Raw genomic sequence first — 18,732 nt, 5'->3', positions numbered from 1 at the left:
TTTGGTATCAGGATGATGCTGGTCTCATAAAGTGAGTTAGGGAGCAGTCCCTCTTTTTCTATTCCTTGGAATAGTTTCAGAAGGAATGGCAGCAGCTCTTATTTGTATCTCTGGTAGAATTTCGCCTGTGATTCTCTCTGGTCCTGGGCTTTTTTTGGTTGTTAGGGCTATTAATTACTGCTTCAATTTCAGAACTTGTTATTGGTCTATTCAGGGATTTGACTTCTTCCTGGTTTAGTCTTGGGAGGGTGTACGTGTCCAGGAGTTTATCCATTTCTTCTAGATTTTCTAGTTTATTTGCGTAGAGGTGTTTATAGTATTCTCTGATGGTGGTTTGTATTTTTGTGAAATCAGTGATGATATCCCCTTTATCATTTTTTATTATGTCTATTTATTCTTCTCTTTTCTTCTTTATTAGTCTAACTAGTGGTCTATCCATTTTGTTGATCTTTTCAAAAAACCAGCTCCTGCATTCATTGATTTTTTGAAGGGTTTTGTGTGTCTCTATCTGCTTCGGTTCTGCTCTGATCTTAGTTATTTCTTGTCTTCTGCTAGCTTTTGAATTTGTTTGCTCTTGCTTCTCTAGTTCTTTTAATTGAGATGTTAGGGTGTTGATTTTAGATCTTTTGCGCTTTCTCCTGTGGGCATTTAGTGCTATAAATTTCCCTCTACATACTGCTTTAGCTGTGTCCCAGAGATTCCGGTATGTTGTGTCTTTGTTCTCATTGGTTTCAAAGCACTTATTTATTTCTGCCTTAATTTCATTATTTACCCAGTAGTCATTCAGGAGCAGGTTGTTCAGTTTCCGTGTAGTTGTGCAGTTTTGCATGAGTTTGTTAGTCCTGAGTTCTGGTTTGATTGCACTGTGGTCTGAGAGACTGTTTGTTATTTCTGTTCTTTTGCATTTGCTGAGGAGTGTTTTACTTCCAATTATGTGGTCAATTTTAGAATAAGTGTGATGTGGTGCTAAGAAGAATGTATATTCTGTTAATTTGCGGTGGAGACTTTTGTAGATGTCTATTAGGCCTGCTTGGTACAGAGCTGAGTTCAAGTCCTGATTATCCCTGTTAATTTTCTGTCTCGTTGTTCTGTCTAATATTGACAGCAGGGAGTTAAAGTCTCCCACTATTATTGTGTGGGAGTCTAAGTCCCTTTGTAGGTCTCTAAGAAGTTGCTTTATGAATCTGGGTGCTCCTGTATTGGGTGCATATACATTTAGGATAGTTAGCTCTTCTTGTTGCATTGATCCCTTTACCATTACGTAATGCCCTTCTTTATCTTTTTTTTATCTTTGTTGGTTTAAAGTCTGTTTTATCAGAGACTAGGATTGCATCCCCTGCTTTTTTTGCTTTCCCTTTGCATGGTAAATATTCCTCCATCCCTTTATTTTGAACCTATGTGTGTCTTTGCTTGTGAGATGGGTCTCCTGAATACAGCACACTGATAGGTCTTGACTCATTATCCTATTTGCCAGTCTGTGTCTTTTAATTGGGGCATTTAGCCCATGTACATTTAAGGTTACTACTGTTATACGTGAATTTGATCCTGTCATCAGGATGCTAGCTGGTTATTCTGCCCATTAGTTGATGCAGTTTCTTCATAGTGCCAATGGTCTTTACAATTTGGTATGTTTTTGCAGTGGCTGGTACCAGTTTTTCCTTTCCATGTTTAGTGCTTCCTTCAGGAGTTCTTGTAAGGCAGGCCTGGTGGTGACAAAATCTTTCAGCATTGGCCTGTCCCTAAAGGATTTTATTTCTCCTTCACTTACGAAGCTTAGTTTGGCTGTATATAAAATTCTGGGTTGAAAATTATTTTCTTTAAGAATGCTGAATATTGGCCCCCCATTCTCTTCTGGCTTGTAGGGTTTCTGCAGAGAGAGCAGCTGTTAGTCTTATGGAATTCCTTTTGTGGGTAACCCAACCTTTTTCTCTGGCTGCCCTTAACATTTTTTCCTTCATTTCAACCTTGGTGAATCTGATGACTACGTTCCTTGAGGTTGCTCTTCTTGAGGAATACCTTTGTGGTGTTCTCTATATTTCCTGAATTTGAATTTTGGCGTGTCTTGCTAGGTTGGGGAAGTTCTCCTGGATAATATCCTGAAGAGTGTTTTCCAACTTGGTTCCATTCTCCTCATCACTTTCAGGTACACCAATCAAATTTAGGTTTGGTCTTTTCACATCGTCCCATATTTCTTGGAGGCACTGTTCATTTCTTTTTTCTCTATTCTTGTCTTCACGCTTTATTTCATTAAGTTGATCTTCAGTCTCTGATATACTTTCTTCAGCTTGATCAATTTGGCTACTGATACTTGCGTATGCTTCACAAAGTTCTTGAGCTGTGTTTTTCAGCTCCATCAGGTCATTTATGTTCTTCTCTAAACTGGTGATTCTAGTTAGCAATTCATCTAACCTTTTTTCAAGGTTCTTAGCTTCCTTGCATTGGGTTAGAACATGCTCCTTTAGCTCGGAGGAGTTTGTTATTACCTACCTTCTGAAGCCTACTTCTGTCAATTCATCAAATTCATCTGTCCAGTTTTGTTCCCTTGCTGGTGAGGAGGTGTGATCCTCTGAAGCAGCAGCATTCTGGTTTTTGGAATTTTCAGCCTTTTTGCGCTGTTTTTTCCTCATCTTCATGGATTTATCTACCTTTGGTATTTGATGTTGGTGACCTTCATAAGGGGTTTCTGCGTGGATGTCCTTTTATGTTGATGTTGATGCTATTCTTTTCTGTTAGTTTTCCTTCTACTAGTCAGGCCCCTCTGCTGCAGGTCTGCTGGAGTTTGCTGGAGGTCCATTCCACACCCTGTTAGCTTGGCTATCACCAGCAGAGTCTGCCAAACAGCAAAGATTGCTGCCTGTTCCTTCCTCTGGAAGCTTTGTTCCAGAGGGGCACCCACCAGATGTGCTGCTGCCTTTCTTTCAGAGATGCCCTGCCCAGAGAAGAGGAATCTAGAGAGGCAGTCTGGCTACAGTGGCTTTGATATGGTGGGTTCCACCCAGTTCCAACTTCCTGGTGGCTTTGTTTACACTGAGGGGAAAACCGCCTACTCAAGCCTCAGTAATGGCGATGCCCCTCCCTGCACCAAGCTTGAGTGTCCCAGGTTGACTTCAGACTGCTGTGCTGGCAGCAAGAATTTGAAGCCAGTGGATCTTACCTTGCTGGGTTCCATATGGGTGGAATCCACTGAGGTAGACCCCTTGGCTCCCTGGCTTCAGCCCCATTTCCAGGGGAGTGAATGGTTCTGTCTTGCTGGTGTTCCAGGCACCACTGAAGTATGAAAAAAACTCCTGCAGCTAGCTCGGTGTCTGCCCAAATGGCCACTCAGTTTTGTGCTTGAAACCCAGGGTCCTTGTGGTGTAGGCACCTGAGGGAATCTCCTGGTCTGCAGGTTGCGAAGACCATGGGAAAAGCATAGTATCTGGGCCAGAATGCGCCGTTTCTCACAGCACAGTCCCTCAGGGCTTCTCTTAGCTAGGGAAGGGAGTTCCCCGACCCTTTGTGCTTCACGGGTTAGGCAGCACCTCACCCTACTTCTGCTTACCCTCTGTGGGTTGTACCCACTGTCTAACCAGTCCCAATGAGATAAGCTGGGTACCTCAGTTGGAAATGCAGATATCACCCACCTTCTGCATTGATCTCGCTGGGAGCTGCACACTGTAGTTGTTCCTATTCAGCCATCTTGCCCAGGTCCCTAAGATATATCTTATACATATAATCTTAAATATATTCACTGAAAAGAAACAATTTCGTTGAAAGTTAATTTATCTCCCTAACACTACATTGAACATGTGCCATCTTTAGCATTTCCTCACCAGCATCCTTTAAAGCTTAGGACAAATATAGGTTCATTTCCTATCTGTTAAAGGAGAGCTGATTATAACATGAGTATTCAAAAAGGAGAGATTTCCTAGAAACAGTCATGCTAATAAAAGCTAACACTTTCAGGGCCGGGCGTGGTGGCTCACACCTGTAATCCTAGCACTTTGGGAGGCCAAGGTAGGCAGATCACAGGTCAAGAGATCAAGACCATCCTGGCCAACATGGTGAAACCCCGTCTTTACTAAAAATACAAAAATTAGCTGGGTGTGGTGGAATGAGCCTGCAGTCCCACCTATTTGGGAGGCTGAGGCAGTAGAATCACTTGAACCTGGGAGGCAGAGGTTACAATGAGCAAAGCTAACACTTTAATAGCTCTTAATATATGTCAGGTGCTAGTATAAGTGTATTTTATGTCTTTAATTACCATGAAATATCTATACTACATTACAGACATGAAAAGCACAGAGAGGTTAAGTATTTTGTCCAGCGTCACCAGCTAGTAAACAAATGAGCTAGGATTTGAGCTCATGCAATTTGTCTCCAAAGTGCCTCTAATTCTAAATAGAAGAACAGAATCATCAAAAACAACGGGAGTCCTTAATCAGTGTTTCTCAAAGGGTGGTCCTCCCACTTCTGCATCTGAATAACCAGGGGTACTAGTTTAATGTTTACATTCCCAGGCCCCACCACAGGCAAACAATCAGTTTAGGATCTACATTTTATTAATAAATAAATACTACCAGAAAATTCTATGTCTGTTAAAGTTTGAGGAATACAGTATTATAGACTAACAGTCTAGTAGTGGTTCATCCTACATGTATGATAAGACTATATCACTTCCCTGTTCTAATTTATTAATTTATTTTAGTTTTCAGTCAAGCTTTTAATAAAAAGATCATAAAATAACAGTTTCTCACAGCCATACATTAAGACTGCACACTTCTGAATGGAGAGATCACTCAATGGTGAATTGCTTTTTTATGACACTAGACGGCTGCGTAGCTGCATCTCTGGCCTGAATTTATTTGAGGGTAATGTATTCTGAACTGAAAATAATCAAGCTTCTCTTTTTATTTTCATTATATGAACAAAAATGGTAGAACTGGTTCAGTGGAATAATTCATTGTTATATGATTGAAATAGTCTGCCTAATTTCTATAAAATTAAAATCACTAAAAAATTTTTAGTAAATGATTGCTAGGTTGATTAGAAGGACAGCATTTGTAACTTGCAGTTAATTTGGAGGGCACTGTGGTATAATAAAAATAATACTGAGGTCGAGAGTGGTGGCTCATGCCTGTAATCCCAGCACTTTGGGAAGCCAAGGTGAGAGGATCACTTGAGCCCAAGAGCTCAAGACCAGCCTAGGCAATATAGCAAGACCCATCTCAATAATAATAATAATAATAATAGTAATAATAACAATAATAATGTTCAACTAGAAGTAAGATCAGACGCTACTGCTAATTGTGATCGCAACCTTTGGCTCTGTTGAACTGGAGATGGTTCCTCTGCTCCCAAGTCTTAAGTATTTACCTCATTAATATCAAAAGGTAAAGATTTTTATCAACTCTATATTTACCTCTGTGATTATAAGGTTAAATTATTTGTAATAGCTGTTGAATAAAAAGGCTACTGATTGATCTAATAGTTTAAATTATATTTTATATCAATTTGATTTCTATTTTAAAAATCGTAATAAAAACTTTAAAGTCAAGTTTCAGGAAATCTGGTTAAGAACAATGAAAGGGTTGAAGAGGTTTTTGGAATGCTGGCAAGTCTTCAAAACAATCCTCGTGTATGGTTTTGGTGAGATGTGTTTAATGTCAAAAAGACGAGAAAAACCCAAGCTCTCCATATACGGTGTATAACTGATTCCACAAAAAGGAAATTAAATAATTTCCACAATTAAAATGCTTCTATATTGAACAGGAAATTACTTTTAGTACCAACAAGTAAAAATGTTATAGAAATCCTTGCATAATATTCAATGTCTTATTTAACAGATTTTCCATGTCAATCCTTTATGCATTTTGCTCATTGTGAGGGATCATCCTTAGTTACACACATTTGTCTGTTTGATTTATATATATATATATATATATATATATGACATAGATATAGACATTATATATAGAGAGAGATGCATATATATATTCTATCTCTTAAATCAAAAGTATAAATCCTTTCACACTGGAACAGTTAAAATAATCACCTATGTTTAAAAATCCATTATTATACCAGGGAAATATTTTTTCTCATATGGATTATGCCTCTCTCATCCAAACATCCTCACACAAAATGTAAGAAATGTATATACATAACAACAATCTGCAAGTTGACCTAACACACTTGTTGCCACGTTTATTTTTCAGCACCATAAGAAAAAGGTGACAAGTTGACAGTATAATTATAGAAAGATGTTTGTCTTTTCATATTTCATAGTATTCTAACAAATTATTTCTGAGATGAAGTGTTTTAAAGAAATTATCCTTCTCAACTACCCCTTTCTTCTTCTTCTTCTTCTTTTTTTCCTGGTTTAATTTGGACTTGTTTATTTTGAGAAAAAAAGGTCCCAAACATCAGGGTGTTCACAAAAATAACCCACAGTATCAACTCCAGAAACAAATCTTAAGACTATAACACTAATTATTTTTCTAGAGGATGCATTTGACATGCCAGCTCTCATTCACAAAAATACGTTGTTGCATTTGTGTTGAACTGCCTCACACAGCACACTAATGTGGGGGTGTAATATACACACTTCTAACTCAAAGCTGCTTTCAGGAGCTACTCAACTAAAGGAGATTGCCTTTGCAGTTAGGGAAGCAATTACTGAACTTATGTATGAATGAAAAGAACTGTACTCCCTGCATAACAAGAGATTATTTTGGAGACAGTTGATAAAAACTATATATCCTTTTTATTGTTAAGTCATAAAGAGGTATCAAAATTAAAAGCAAAATTTACAGGGTAAGACTTAACAAAACTATTAGGAGGATCAAATGAGGTGAAAATGGAACTAGGCGCAGGGCAATATGAATTAATGAACATGGGAAGGACAAGGATTGGGAGAACAGTGAGCATGTGCTGAAGATACTACGGGAGAGGATCTGGTGAAAAATTTGATTTTAGACAAGCACCCACGTAAAGAAATAATGGGGTAAGATTTCTAAACCCCACTATGTGCTTGGTCATCTTCACCATTGGCACTGTCTCTGTCATCCTCTCCTTCTTCAGCCTCTTTTTCATCATCCCTGGTCAACTCCAGTTGGTCATCTCCCAATCTTCATTGTCATCATCATCCAGCAGGACCCCCCCTCAGCAAAGTCATCTGCACCCACCTCAGACTCCATCTTCACATTAGTCTCATCGTTCTTCATGGAACTGCTGCTGTGCTCCCCTTCTGACTTATCATTCTTTATCTCTACTGCTTGTTTCCTCTGTTCCTTTTCAATTTTTTTCCAAGTTTTCTAAGAGAGAATTCACTTTTTGTTTTATCTGGGTCAATTCCTTCTTAATGGCCTGAAGGTCATCTCCTTTCAACTTTCCAGACTTGGAAGATCCTCGCTGTCCTCTCTTAAAATTGCAGCCACTTTTTCCCCTTCATGAGGTATTTCCTGATACACGCTGACATTTCGAGGGCACTACAGTCCGAGCAATAGAAGGAGGAGGAAGACGGGCTGGGTAATTGTACACCCTATCACCATAATCCCGCTGAAAGTCATGGTCCAAGTCAAAAGAGGAGCTGTACATCTCCGCCTACAGCAGCCTTGGCATTTCTCTCATTAACACATTGAACGAAGGCAAAGTCCTTATGAACAGAGCAGCCCACAATTTTGCCATACTTCAAAAAGATTGCCTCCACATCAGATTTCTTGAGCACAAGAGTGTTGAGATTCCCAATGAACACACGGGAGTTCATGGAGTGAGGTTCTGTCTTGTCGGTAATGTTGCTGGCCACTGTGTTGGATGATGAGGCTTCTCACAAAGCCGAAAATGTAGCTGAAGATCAAAAAAAATCTCACAGAAGTGGGGAGGCAGAAGAGATTCGATTCTGAGACTCCTACTCCTGGGTTCTATGTGGAGAAGCTGACTGCTGCTCGAAGTTGGCAGGCGGCCACAACCACTCAGTCTTCATCTCTTCACAAAATGGCCTTTCTTCCTTTTATCCCTGGAGAGCAGATGCTTTGTTTTATCCATCTCTCTAGGGCCACAGCACTTTCTATGGTACTTTATGTAAAGGGATGCTAAAAAAGATTAACCTAAGAATGAATGCACAATGGAATATTATTCAGCTATAAAAAGGAATAAAGTAATGATATCTGCTACAACATGAATGGACCTTGAAAACATTATGTTGCCAGGTGTGGTGGCTCACACTTGTAATCCCTGCACTTTGGGAGGCTGAGGTGGGCAGATTGCTTGAACTCAGGAGTTCAAGACCAGCCTGGACAACAGAGTGAGACCTTGTCTCTACAAAAAATGAAAACAAAATTAGCTGGGCATGGTGGCACACACCTGCCAAACCAGCTACTCAGGAGGCTGAAGTGGGAAAATTGCTTGTGCCCGGGAGGTCAGAGGCTGCAGTGGGCCATGATCACACCACTGCACTCCAGCCTGGGTAACAGAACAAAATTCTGTCTCAACAACAACAAAAAACCCAAAAAACTAAAAGAAAACATTATGTTAAGTGAAAGAAGCCAAAAAGAAAAACCACATCTTGTGTATGATTCCACTTATATGAAATGTCCAGCATAGGGAAATCCATAGAGACAGAAGGTAGATTAGTGGTTGACAGGGATAGGGTTGGGGAGGGCAGAATGGAAAATAATTACTAATAGATATGGAGTTTCTTTTTAGGGTGAAGAAAATGTTCTGGAATTAGAAAGTGATGATAATTCAGCAACTTTTTGAATATACTAAAAACCACTGAGAATTTAAAAGGGAGAATTTTACAGTATGTGAATTATATCTCAATTTAAAAAGAAAGAGTGAATGAATGTCCACACTATTTTTCTCTCTCACCTAAAGTTCAAAAAGATTGCCCATGAACTAATATCTAAGCTGATTTAATTTTCCCTACCCTTGGGCATATTCTTGGCTGCCCCTACCCTCTATTCAACTATTATGTCCTCAAACAATAAAAATTTATGTTAATACTATAAAAGAAATCAATCTTTTGGAAAAGCAAATAAAAATCACTTTAGATTAGTCCACTGTGGCTGTTTGCATGACTGTCTACATTAAAAAGAGACAGTAATGGAAAAATTATTGTAATGAAATATTCTCATTTTTCTCTTCCCTTCCTTCTTCCGTCTTATTACTAAATAACAGAATTAAATGTTGTTTGGGGTTAATACCAAATGATGTAATCATCAAATTCAATTCCATGAGCATTTACTGATCACCACAGTGCTACACTGGGAAACAAGCTCTCTTAAATAAGAAACAGATAACATATCTTAAAAACAAATCACAAAACTATCCCATATATCACTTTCTTTGGAATATTAAATAATCAGTCTGGGGAATACACAGATAGTAAAAGCAGCTCTTGTCAACAAGCTGTTAAGTCACACGATAAATATTTGTTAAATGCATATTCAATAAATAGTATTACACAAGGAAAGGAGCATCAGCTTTGCAATTGAGTCGATCTGGGCTGGAATTCCAGATCTTCATTTTCTATATTGTGTGCTTTGGGAAAATTAGTTAACCTTCATGAATCTTATCATTCTCTCTTGTAAAACAGGAATAAAACTACCTGAGCCAGGCATGATGGCACACACCTGTAGTCCTAGCTACCTGGAAGTTGAGGCAGGAAGATTGCCTGAGCCCAGGAGGTTGAGGATGAAATGAACTACGATCATACCCCTGCACTCCAGCCTGGGTGACAGTGAGACTCTGTCTCTATAAAACAAACAAACAAAACTACCTGCATGGCATGGTATTGTGATGAATAAATGAAATAATGACATAGAACGCACCTAGCAAATCTCTGGTAAATGTATTCCCGTTTTTTGTTTTGGTTTGCTTTTGAGACAGCGTCTCACTCTGTCATCCAAGCTGCAGTGTAGTGGTGTGATCTCAGCTTACTGCAACTTCCGTCTCCTAGGCTTAAGCAGTTCTTATGTCTCAGCTTCCCAAGTAGCTGGGACCACAGGCATGTGCTACCACGTCCTGCTAATTTTTGTATTTTTAGTAGAGATGGGGTTTCGCCACGTTGGCCAGGCTAGTCTCGAACTCCTGACCTCAAGTGATCCACCCGCCTCAGTCTCTCAAAGTGTTGAGATTATAGGTGTGAGCCACTGTGCCCAGCCAAAAACTATTGTTAAGATTATGATTATGTTCAAGGCAGAAAAGAGCTAGGGAAAGAGAGTGGGTTAAAATGAATAAGACGTTTTCAATTGGAGGTTCAGTAAGGACTCAAAGATGGAGCTGAATGTTGAAGAATAAGTAATTTGTAGGCATATAAAAGTGGGGAGAGAAGGAAACTCTGGGTGGAAAGAAGATACTGCAGAAAGGCATTGAAGCTTAGAAGCATAGAGTGCGGAGGGCCCTCAATTAGTATTTACTGAGTTAAACTGGGTTGATTACACATTATATTGGATGTGCCAGTGAAAAACACAAGTTTTTGAGCTGACAGTTCTTCCCTTTCTGAAATCTAAATAAGAAAATTTTAAACAAGAGTATTTCCACTGTAGATTTATTAGCACATACAATTTTTCTTTGTTTCTAGTTAGTAACTATTAATTCTAAAACATAAATGTTTCAGACTTCTAGTCTAAATGGAATGTATTTTTAAATAAACACCTAAAAATCCAATTTACATTGTATTGAAGATATAATGTATTATAAAATATGTCAAACTATCTCCTCCTAAAGTGTTAACATAAGAAAAAGATGTAAGAGTAAATAAATGTAATACAGTGTCACATTTACACACCTTTTAACAACAAAACCTTTTATACCTTCCCAAGTGATAAGCTTTTAGTACAAGCTAATTAAGAAAATTCATAATAAGCAAAGGAAGTGTCATAAACTCGGTAATATGTACATCATTTTATTGAAGTATAATTTATAACCAGTAAGACTAACCATTGAAAAATTCATAGTTATATAGACACTACCCCAATCAAGATACGTAATATTTCCATCACAATGGAAAAAAGTTCCCTCCTGCCATTTGTTGTCAAACTCTTCTTCGAGGCAACCACTGACCTGTTCTCCATATCTATAGTTTTGCCTTTTCCAACAAATTTTGCCTTTTCCATATAAATGGAATCATACAGTATGTAGCCTTTTAACTTCTTTCACTACATTTAATGCAATTGGGACTCATCTGTGCTGTTGTGTGTGTATCAGTAGTTCATGTCTTTTCATTGCTGAGTACTATTCCATTGTATGAATGTATCACACAGATTGTTTATCCATTTACTTGTTGAAGGATATTTTGGTTGATTCCAGTTTGGGGTAATTATAAAGGAAACTGCTAAAAATTTTGAACACAGGTTTTGTGTGAAAATAAATTTTCACTGCTCTTGAGTGAATACATAGGCAATGGACTGCTGAGTCATATGGTAAATTTATGTTTAATTTTATAAGAAACTGTCAAACAGTTTTCCAAGGTGCATGTTGCATTCTTCATTCCCACCAGCAATGTATCAGAATTAGAATTGATTTATATCCTCACCAACACGTGGTAGTATCAGTTTCTTTGCTTTTAGTCAACCTAATGGGTATTTAGCAGTATTTAATTTTTAATTTGCATCTTCCCAATTACTAACGATATTGAACAATTTTCCGTGTGCTTATTTGCCATACAAATATCTTTTTTGGTGAAGTATCTGTTCAAATCTTTTATTCATTTTAAAAATTGGGTTGTTTGTTTTCCTAGTGTTGAGTTTTGTAAGGTTTAAAAATATATTCTGGACATAACTACTTCATCAGAAAGCAAATTTGCAAATATTTTCTTCCAGTCTGTGATTTGTCCTTTTTCATTCTCTTAACACTGTCTTTTGAAGAACAGAAATTTTTATTTTGATTAAGTCCAGTTATCAATAGTTTCTGCAATATCTTAGAAATCTCTGCCCAACCAAAGGTCACAAAGAAAAATTTTCTCCTATATTTTCTTCTAGAAGTTTTGTAGTTTTAGGCTTTACATTTAGATCCATGATCCATTTTTTAGCTCATTTTTGTATGTTTGTGAAATGCAGATTGAGGTTCATTCTTTTGTATATAGATGAGCTCTGTCCAAACACCATTTGTTGAAAAGATTATCCTTTCTCCATTGAATTGTCTTTTCCATTTATAAAAATAAATTGATCAACTGATCATAAATGTGTGGACTTTTTTTGAATTCTCTATTCTATCCCACTGATGTTTATGCCAGTACCCCACTGTCTTGATTACTATAGCTTTATAATAAGTCTTAGAGTTATATAGTATAATCTTCCAACTTTATTTCTCTTTTTAAAAGTTATTTTGGCTATTCTAGGTCCTCGGCATTTTCTTATGAGCTTTAGATTTAGCTTGTCAACTTCTACCTAAAAATCCCTGCGGGAATGTTTTTGAGATTGCACTGAATCTATACATCAATTTGGAGGGAAATGACATTTTAAATTCTGCCTTGTCCCTTTGGCAAATTTTGTGCAGGACAGTTTCCAACCACTCTCCCAACAATAAGAAACTTCTAATAGTGCTGATAAAAGATTGTGGGACAAGACTATTTCCTTCTTCTCCGTCACGAGTGGATTCTTTTTTTCCTGTACCCTTCCCCCAGCCACAATAGGTTTTCACCTATACCCTGGAAATAACAGATGTGTTGGCCCTTCTTCAGTGGCTTAAGGCTTTTGTTCTTAAAGGAGAAGGGTCAAAGTGGGCATCCTGCCTTTCTGGCAGTGACAGTCACTCCCTTCATTCAGGCCTGCACCAGTGAGGGAGACTCTCTGCCTTTCCCCACAATCTTTCTCTAGAGGTCTGTGTAGAAGATGCCTACAAGTGGGTGTGAACTCCACTTGTATCTGTGACTACCAATGGTTCTATACTTGGCCTTTAGCAACCCACTAAAAAGTTTAACCAAATACTTCTTATCTGCTTGATTGGTGTCTGGTGTCTCTTTCTGTGACCGTACTCTGTCACAAGTGAGACAGTGCTTGTGTCTCATCTCTTTTTGGAGGATCTGTCTTTCCTTCGACTTTAGGCTACTTAGTTGCTCTGCATCAGAAGCTCTCTGATAGGTTCAAGAAATGTTAATGATTTTGAAGTTTATCTGACATTTTATTATAGTTAGGGTGAAAGTGACACTCTTTCCAATTTCCTCATCCTAGGTGGAAACAAAACTCCCAAATTCAGCAACATTTCAAAGTGAATTTATTTTTTGTTAATCAATAATAGCATGGATTTGTGGAAAACACATTTATTCAGACAATGCTTGTTACACATTTGCATTCACATATTTTTGGCACACTTATTAGTCTGTGCCCCAATCCCTCCCTATCAGAGATCTACACAAATAGTTTTGAAATCCCTATCATATCTTAAGATTTTTAAAAATCAACTTAAAACCCTTTTAACTATGGTTTTGAAATTACTAAGGTCAACTGTAGTTCTGATCGCTATTGTAATTTAGCTAAATTTCAAATACAAAGGCAAAAAATGCACCATTCTATTAAAAAAGAAAAATTATTTGCACATGTGGTCAAAAATAGCTTCTAAGAACATATAAGTTTGAATTTTCTACTACTTACACATTTAAAGTCATCATCACAGTTATATGAGTATAAAAGGTGCTAAATTGGCTGGAATTTAACTCAGGACATATTGCCAGAAAGAAACATTTGTGATTTTGTGTTTCCCACAAAAATGTAAACTGATTTTGACAAATAACAGCAATTACGCCTATTACTTTTAGCACTTTGATACTTATTTTCTGAGTAACATGTGTAATCTACAAATAAGAAAAACTGAAAAGTGCTGTGATTTTTTTCAAGCAAATTTGACAATCCAATCTACCACAGCATTTTACCATAAAACATATGACTTATTTTTTCCCCACTGACTGATAGTAGTATATAGTATGTCTGACTTTGTAATGATAATTTATTATGATGGTCTTAAAATTTAGAGAGAAAAAAAGAAGGAAAATAATTTTAAAGTATACTATTTTAATACATTACTTTATAGAATTTAATTATTCCTGGGCTCATCACAAATAAATTGACTTATAACTAGCCTCTCATTTGTACTGATGAAAGTCAACTTGTATAGCAAAAGATGAGTAGAAATTAACTTGCACAGGAAAGGGGGAAAAATAGAAATGACTATTCAAATACTTTTTTAAAAAAGCACTTTCATTGTAAAACTTAGATACATTAATCAGTACATAGAATCAGATAAGTGGTATTATGTGGTCAAAGATAGAACCAATAAATTCAATACCAAATAAAAACGTTTTACTCTTAAAGGCTTCAAAGATATCATTTGTCAGAACAATGAATTCCTCTCTTTTATATTAAAATCTGAAAGTAATAATCAAGGGAGAAAAAAACTAAGTACTTTACTAAGTTCCTAGCAATACGGTGCTGGAATCTATGTCCTACCATTCTTCAGTTAATTTTTAATGGATGATCATTAAAACAGCTGCTAGTGCTTCTTTCTTTGTAGACATATATTAAACTACTACACATTTCAAGTGAAATACATGATACTTCCCCTGAAATAGCCAAAATTTGGGGTTCTAGTATTCTTGGAAGCATTTATCTGCTAGAAAAGATGTGGTTTTAATTCCCTTGTGATAAGGTGAATTTCCTTCATTATCTTCAAGGTTTCTATGTATGAGAGGACTGAATTCTTTCAAGGTCACCCAAAGTCCTGAGAGCTCCAGAGAATTATTCTGGCACTCTGACTTCTATTTTCTGGAACATCTGGCAATGTCTCAGAGTTTCATCAGAGAAAAAAAAAAATAAAACCCACAAAATCTATGGGAAAAAAAAGTCATTACTGACTGTATTTGCCAAGGCAATCATATTCATTCAAGAAATTTTCAGTATAAAGATATGTATCATTATAGAGTGAAAGACTTGGCCTGTATTTAAAACGCTCTCTTTATAGCCCACTGCTATTTATTTGTCTTAGTCAAGGCTGGTAGAGGTCTGCTCTCCTAACTTTTGTATTAGATGTAAAATTCAACGCAAAACATTTCAAATGTGTTAAATCCAACTGTTGTAAACCCTTTCCACATAAAACTTCCTTCCACCAGCTAACATTTTACCAGAGATATTTTCCTATCAGCTGAGAAAAATAATTATTTCATTACATACAATATCCCCAAGAAAATGAAATTCATTTACGTCAAAAATGATTGATTTTTAAAAACATTAAAGAAACTATCATTGACTGTGAAGGATAGTTCATAAATGAAGACTCAGTAGAAGAACAAGAAGTAAATTCTCACATTACCTGAGAAACATGTATCTGCCCATATCGATATACTATCATGATTAATTTTTAAATCACCATAAGAAAGAGTTTTATAGGCAATTTTCCACAGTACATTAACATTAACCTACTATGATGAGGTTAAAAAAAAAAAAAAAGGGTCAGGAGGACAAAGTTCTGAAAACTTGGAGCAAGAGGGGAATAGACAACAAATGGAAGAGTGAAAACCCAAACCTTAACTGGCATAATCTTACTATCTTGAGCACATCCTCATTTAGGTCCTTCCCAAAACAACAAATGCATAGTTACATTTGCAATTATACTGGCATTCAATGATATGTATTTGCTCAATTAAGTATTATTTGAAAATTAAATAAAAATCACAGTTATAAAAGCAAAAAAGAAAAATTCCACTTCTCAAAATATTCCTAAGACTTCTTCCAGGATTGTGGCAGAAAGCTTTTAAACAGAAGATATCTTAATTTCTACTGTAAAATTTCAGATTTTAGGTTATATAAAATGTAAATAACTAAGAAGCAAGATGGCAAACAAAGCACGAGGCCAACAGCCTTGCAGAAACATAGAGACAATATCAAAATGCTTGCATGCTGGAATGAAAAGTAACCACACAAGTTTGATAAACAACAGTTAAGGTCATCCATATCAATAGTATGTAACATGAGAGGCAATTGTTTTTAAGTTATACTTGGTCAACAACACCATGCACTAAATAATGTACTTTACAAAGCATATTAACAGCCATAATTCCTGTCTTTAACATATTATAGTTTCAAACAGACCTATGTACAGATAAAAAGACCTTGGTATTCAATTGAACAAGAACTAAAAGGTAAGGGTAAAGGAAAGACACCAGCTAAGAGTTTTAAAAATCTACTAGAAATAGTGTTTACTGGTAAAAAGAATAAACTAATTTATAGTGAAATACAATACCGATTCTTCATCTAAAGGGACTAAATAAGAGAAAACAAAAGAAAACAAAAACCTAGAGAGCAGTGGAATGTATACAAAAGTAAAGAATTCTCATATTTGTTCAATATCCAGACAAGTATCAAACTATTATATTACTACATAAAAAAAGTCTTACCTTGTTGCTGTGATGGTGCAATATCAGATTTATCTGTCACATGTAGGTAACTTTGTGATGGTTTGTGTTCAACTTGCTTAACATCCTGATTTCGCTTTTGTTGGTACTAAATAATTTAAGATATGAAGTCATAATATTTTTAGTTACTTAAAAAATCTGAGAAGTCAAATTATTCAAGTGTTTATAAAATTTTAATAATATGCTTGCTGTCTAGTTGCTTTTTATTGCCATTTATGTATTAGCACTTCTACCGATAAATAGGTGATGAGGTACATATCACAAAAGAAAAGATGTTGCAAAAAAAAAACTTTAAAAAGATTTGGATCATATATACAGATTTCAAATATTCAAGTCATTTCTATTTTGATTAGAAAATTCAGAGCTACTTATGAATCAAACTACTTTATATACATATAATGGATTTAGACAGGATAAGAACTTAATTTGGCAGCAAACTCTTCCATATAACCACTTTTTGCATAAAACGAAAATCTGCATAATGCACTGCAATTTTCGAAGAGTTTTTATATATAGTAACATCATTTAATTCTCAGAAGTGTGAGTAGGTATTGTTATGTTCCATTTGCCATTCAAGAAACATACACTCCATCATAAGCACTATCATCTCTCTCCCTTACCTATAACATAATCAAATTTGAAATTTACAGTAGTCATAAACTCTTCATAATCACACATCACAAATTGTGTGATTTTCTTTCTTCTCTTTCCTGTTTTATGAGCTTAATTATAAAGAGCCCCTGAAAACAGCTATTACAGGAGCCCCTGAAAACAGCTTTAACAGGAACTTAAAAAGAAATCCCTGAACCCTTGTCAATAAACATAACCATAGAAGAATCTGAAACATCTGTCCACATGGACGCAATGTAATCACTGCACCTTTGACAAGCATCCTCTTTATCTAGGGGTAAAAATGAGTAGCTCTAAGCTGCAGTAATAACAACTAGCCTTAACTCTGGTCTTTCAAGTTTAGAGCTGTTAGTCATGTATGTTTCTGCCTCGAAGGAAATATTATCTTGGTGTGTATTTCTAAGATGGGTACTAGGACTACCTCTGGCTCTGGCTGCTGAGACCTTGAATGTTTCTAGTGGTTTCCTTGCTTACTCACAGCAAATAAGAGCTATGAACACAGGAGCTAACCTGCCTGTGTTCAAATCTGGGTAAGGTATTTTCTAGCTTTGACCTTGGGCAAGTTATTTAACTGCTTAATACCTCAATTTCCTCATTCATGAAATAGGGATAATAATAACTACCTCATTAGGCTGTTATAAGGATTAAATGAGTTAAAATACGTAAAAAACTTAGAACAGCATTTAGCACTATAAATGTGTGCCATTATTACTAACCATACGTCCCTGTCAGCTAAAGAAATCTAACAAAGGAATTTTTTGAGGCCCATTCTTCTGGTAACACTTTATAGTTTTATTCTAAAACAAGCCATCAATTAAAAGGAAGTAAACTTTTATTTTGAAAGTTTTATTGAGATATACATAACAGACAATAAACTGCACATATCTAAAGTGTCCAATTTGCTGTTTTGACCTACCTATAAACCCATGAAACCATCACCACAATCAAGACAATACAATAAACATATCCATCAATCTCAAAAGTTTTCTCACACCATTTTATCTTCTCCCTCTTGCCCTTCCCACCTCTACCTCCTACCGTCCCCCAAAAAGAACTGAAATGCTTTCTATTACTATAAATTAGTTTGCATTCTCTAAAATTTTATATAAATAAAATCAGAGTGATTTTTTTTGTTTGTTTTTGGTATGGCTTCTTTACTGAACATAACTTTTGTAAGAACCATCCATGTTATTATTTGTATTCATAGTTCATGCCTTTGGATTGCTAAGTATTCCACTGTACAGGATACACCACAATTTGTCCATTTACCAGTTGATGGACATTGTGTTGTTTCCAGTTTTTGGTTACTACAAATATAAAGTTGTATAAACATTCATGTACATGTCTTTGTGTAAATATATGTTTTAGTTTCTCTTGAGAAACTAGGAGTGAAATGCATGGTTCATATGGTGGGTGTATATTTTTTAAGAAATGGCCAAGCTCTTTTCCATAGGGGTCGGATCGTTTTACATTCCCAGTCAGCAAAGTATGAGAGTTCAGTTGCTCCACATCCTTGCCGACACTTGGCATGACAGTCTTTTAGATTTTAGATATTCTAATGGATGTGTAGTGGTAGCTCATTGTGGTTTTATTTTGCATTTTTCTAACGACTAACTGCTGAGAATCTTTTTTTTTTTTTTTTTCCTTTGAGACAGAGTCTTGCTCTGTCACCAGGCTGGAGTGCAGTGGTGCGATCTCAGCTCACTGCAACCTCCACC

At 36.3% G+C, this 18,732-nt stretch overlaps 1 protein-coding gene and 1 pseudogene across 1 annotated transcript in view; both read right to left on the bottom strand.

The window, feature by feature from the left end:
- The window catches only part of KIAA0586 (KIAA0586 ortholog), a 128,801-nt gene that overhangs the window by 19,058 nt on the left and 91,011 nt on the right, over nucleotides 1-18,732 (bottom strand). The window contains 1 exon segment of the mRNA XM_011961983.1: nucleotides 16,369-16,472. Within this exon segment, the coding sequence (XP_011817373.1) occupies nucleotides 16,369-16,472 (104 nt within the window).
- LOC105526072 lies at nucleotides 6,992-15,321 on the bottom strand (annotated as a pseudogene).

Source organism: Colobus angolensis, unplaced genomic scaffold, assembly GCF_000951035.1.
Source record: "Colobus angolensis palliatus isolate OR3802 unplaced genomic scaffold, Cang.pa_1.0 Scaffold57, whole genome shotgun sequence".
In the NCBI taxonomy this organism is placed as follows: Eukaryota; Metazoa; Chordata; class Mammalia; order Primates; family Cercopithecidae; genus Colobus; species Colobus angolensis.
Note: the sequence above shows the minus strand (reverse complement) of the source record. Positions and strands in the feature narration are given on the sequence as shown.